The sequence below is a fragment of the Ciona intestinalis genome, unplaced genomic scaffold (genome assembly GCF_000224145.3).
Source record: "Ciona intestinalis unplaced genomic scaffold, KH HT000804.1, whole genome shotgun sequence".
In the NCBI taxonomy this organism is placed as follows: Eukaryota; Metazoa; Chordata; class Ascidiacea; order Phlebobranchia; family Cionidae; genus Ciona; species Ciona intestinalis.
This window is the reverse complement of record NW_004191125.1, coordinates 785-4,926: the sequence shown is the minus strand read 5'-3', so window position 1 is coordinate 4,926 and position 4,142 is coordinate 785. Positions and strand designations below refer to the sequence as shown.

General features: G+C 38.1%; 1 protein-coding gene and 1 long non-coding RNA gene across 2 annotated transcripts; one reads left to right on the top strand and one right to left on the bottom strand.

The window, feature by feature from the left end:
- Positions 1-52: 52 nt before the first annotated feature.
- On the top strand, positions 53-3,642 carry LOC100176307 (testisin-like; the record flags this gene model as incomplete). The annotated part of the gene is made up of 6 exons (XM_002122904.5): positions 53-155; positions 453-618; positions 1,390-1,548; positions 1,810-1,986; positions 2,725-2,862; positions 3,133-3,642. Coding segments are annotated over 6 exons (871 nt in total), but the record flags the coding sequence as incomplete, so codon positions are not given.
- LOC113475530 lies at positions 2,104-2,366 on the bottom strand. Its single transcript, XR_003397275.1, has 2 exons — positions 2,198-2,366; positions 2,104-2,144 (listed from the first exon to the last, which is right to left on the bottom strand). It is a non-coding gene; the product is annotated as an uncharacterized LOC113475530 (long non-coding RNA).
- Positions 3,643-4,142: the final 500 nt, after the last annotated feature.

Sequence of the window (4,142 nt, the reverse complement as noted above, 5' to 3'; positions counted from 1 at the left end):
CCATACACAACTTATACTTATATACAACATATAACCCAGCCACCTCTTACAGATCTGTATCTTACTCCGGTCTTCTGTTTACCTCCGGGACCACCAGGAGTTCTCATCTTACACATCTCGATACCACTAGGAGGCAACGAAGAGAGATTGAAACGGTTGGTCGCTGTTTAGGGGAATTCCCTTGAATGCTCTGTTCTGTATTCTGAAAAACAGTTCAACAGATTTTAGTTTTAATGTGTTAAATAAATGAATGAATGTATCTAAATGACAATATCTAGTATCTACATTAAAATAAATCACCTACATTCAGGATCTGGTGCCACGACAGCGTAACAGACAAATATTAGGTCATTCAAATTATATGCATATACGTTTTGCCTTAATGAAATCGTTAGTCTCTTATTTTAATGGAATCATCATCCTTTTTTATAATATTCCCACAATACTTTCAGATCATAGTACACCCCGGTTTCACCGCTGAGTATTTGAACGACATTGCATTAATAAAGCTGAGTCGCCCGGTTTTGTTTAATGACATCATCACCCCTATTTGTCTCCCTTGTGGGGAAACACCTAACCCCGGGGATAAGTGCTGGGTGACGGGGTTCGGTCGAACAGGTGGGTGGGTGAGGGGTTATAACATTATTGTGGGATTTAATATGTGGGTACCATTTTTGGTATGGACTTGTTCCTACCATTACATGAGACCCAAGATACTACAATCTACACCCTAATGGGTGATGAGTACTATTACTATACCTTCATCCCAGGTGTGCATCACCCATATAGAATACACAGTAATAACTAATAATGTGGAATGCTAATACAATGTCAAAGTTGCCACTTTCTTGAACCCTACATATATATAACAGGCAATGGGCCAACTCCGGTCTAAATCTCCCATGGCATGCCTCACTGTAGGATCTCACCCATATAGAATGTGCATATACAATGTTGGGGTAATAGACAACTTTGACCTAAATCCCAGGTTCTATGGCATGCCTCACTGTAGGACCTCACCAATATAGAATAGAATGTTCATTTACAATGTTGGGGTAATGGGCCAACTCTGGTCTAAATCCCGGGTCCCATGGTGTGCGTCACTGTAGGACCTCACCCATATAGAATAGAATGTGCATATACAATGTTGGGGTAATGGTCAACTCCGATCTAAATCCCAATGTTTCGTGGCTTACTTCACCCATATTATACAATAATTTGTAATCGAATATTACAACTTCCGATAATATGTCAACTTAATGTTAATGAAACCTCACCCATATAGATAAGAATACTTACTAAACAATGCAACAACAAAAACCCTCTTTACAGAGGACTTATAAAACATAACACATTATATGCATTAATACTAACCCAAATCAACCACAGAGAACACCGGGTTTGATTCTTCACAAACTCTGCAAGAAGTTGACGTCCCCATTGTCAATACGACCAGATGCGTGGCAGCTTATAGAGGCGTTCATGTCATCGATGGAAACATGATGATGTGCGCTGGGTATGAAGCTGGAGGGAAGGACGCATGTAATGGTATGTTGGTTGCTATATATATTATTGTGATGGTCAACTTTAACCCAAATCTCAGGTTACTTTGTTTGTCGTATACCCTTACTTATGGTATTCAATATAGTAATTTCTACTTCCAAAACGTTTTTTTGGTGCAAAAAAATAACAATAATTTGATTGAAACCAAAGTTTTGTCTGTTGTGTAAGATACATTATCATTTTTGGTTTTGACCAACAATTTAAATTAATGACATCTCCTTTGTAATTTCATAAATTTTTTAAAAGGTGACTCAGGAGGACCGTTGGCATGCCAACGTGCTGACTCATGCGATTGGTATTTATCTGGTGTGACGTCATTTGGCCGAGGTTGTGGGTTAGCCAGATATTATGGTGTCTACGTTAACGTTGTACATTATGAGGGTTGGATACGAACACAGATGGGGAACGACTCTACAGGGTTATGTAAGTTATATATATATCGTAAAGTGGGGGCAGCCATGTTTTATCTGATACTTTTTTCAAGTAGTTTTACCTCCAGCGTGTGTATATCGACTGTTGTTTTGTTGCTAATTTCTTTTCGTTGTTGTATTAACTATAAAACATGATCTTTCCTTCTGTATCTGAAGATTTAAATATAAGTGATGTTATATATTATACACAACAACATATTTACCTGGGGCCTAAAGTAGTTTTGGGTTTTATAAGGGTGAGGTCATCTGTGAAGCACACCTGAGAGTTTAAATGACAGTGGTTAGTTCAGAACCTTGCCCTTGGCCCAACACTGCCACCTATGTGGGCATATGTGTCCATGGGCCAACCCATTAATAGGTTGTTTAAATTGTCAGCCATACATAAAAAATAATTACTCACAAAGTTACATACGTGGTAACTTGTAAGCAGGCATGAGGTGTATGAAACATAACACCTGTGTTACGACGACTGTCGTTTTCCCGCCATGCGAGGATAAATAAGTTACCTATGGGGTAACTTGTAAGTGGGCACGAGGTGTATGACACATAACACCTGTGTTATAACGACTGTCGTTTTCCCGTCATGCGAGGATAAATAAGTTACATATGTGGTAACTTGTAAGTGGGCACGAGGTGTATGAAACAGAACACCCGTGTTATAACAACAGCATTACCCTTTTATGACAAATATGTTTTATTTCACATCAACAACCTCCACACTACACCACAGGTCCCCGCCAATACAACCCATGCAAAGGACTTGTAGACGCCCACACCGATTGCGAATCAAAGTTGGATAAGTGTCGGTCCTTCCCATCTTACATGGCAACTAACTGTGCAAGTTCGTGTTGCCAATTGAATAATGGAGGTACATGTTAGTATGTTTTAACATAATATTGAGTGCAGGAAACATACGTTGTTATTCCTGTTTTATGGGTTGTCTGAATAACTTAAGGGACGTGTGGAGTGACGTAACTTTTAAAACAGGGGTGATACCATGTTCTAACAGTTTGAAGCTTAAGAAGTTAATGAGGTTCCCTATGTTTGACAACTATGAGTAGAACTGCATTTGAACAATGTGACCCCAGATTTTGTTAAAAAAAAAATTTTCTAAAAAAACATAAAAAAATTTCCATAGAAATAACAAACTGCCAGGACAGCGCTGACTCAGCAGTAGCTTGCAAACTATACGTCAGTTATTGTTCAAATCCTGCCATGTCATCATTTATGCGAGAAAAATGCCGACGCACATGTGGATTTTGCTGAGTAATGGTTTCAATTATGATGCAACAATACTTCTGGACAAATTATGACTTGCGCTTTATTTTCCAATTGAACTATTTTTTGCAGCATTGTTTGTTTTTCATTTATTTGTACAAATTATTGTTAAACCAACAGTAGTTCATTTTCCTGTTTAATTTATTGCGATTTTGGGTACTAGTGTAGATCCTACCAACAAGTCATAGTAAAATTGAAAGAAGGCAATTTATTAGAAGTTAGTATAAAACATGGTGGGGGATTCTGCACTAGCACTTAATCTTGTACAAACTTCCATTTCTTTCTATTTTGCACAATTCTGTTATTTTTGCTTGAATAAAAACCACATATAATAAAAAGAATATCCTTAACTCCAATGTGTAGTTACAGCTGCCTGTTAAAGAATTGTTGAACCTTGAACAAAGACACACACCCCTATATTGGTAGCAGTGCCAAGCATAAAACACAGACCCCTGCACTTAGGTGTTGATAGCAACATATATTGAATGAATGAATGTAACTTACTTTATCCTCGACAGTCGTTATCACACGGGTTTAGCACCTCCTGCCAGCTTACGAGTTACCAAGTATGTTACGTTGTGGGTAATTATTTTTTATTTTTTTGGGATTTTTTTTATGTATGGCTGTTAATTCGGATAACCAATTAGTGACCACCGGGTTGAAGCAATTGTTGTTAAAGTGTCTTGCCCAAGGATACATCTGCCCACAATAATAGCAGCGTCGAGCCTTGAACCCATTACCCCTGGGTTACAGACAGGCATGCTAACTACTATGCCACGGCGCCGGACACAAATATATTAATGTCTCAGTATAGAGTTGTATTTGGTATCATCAACAAACACAACATCATAGACATATTGTATTGATATC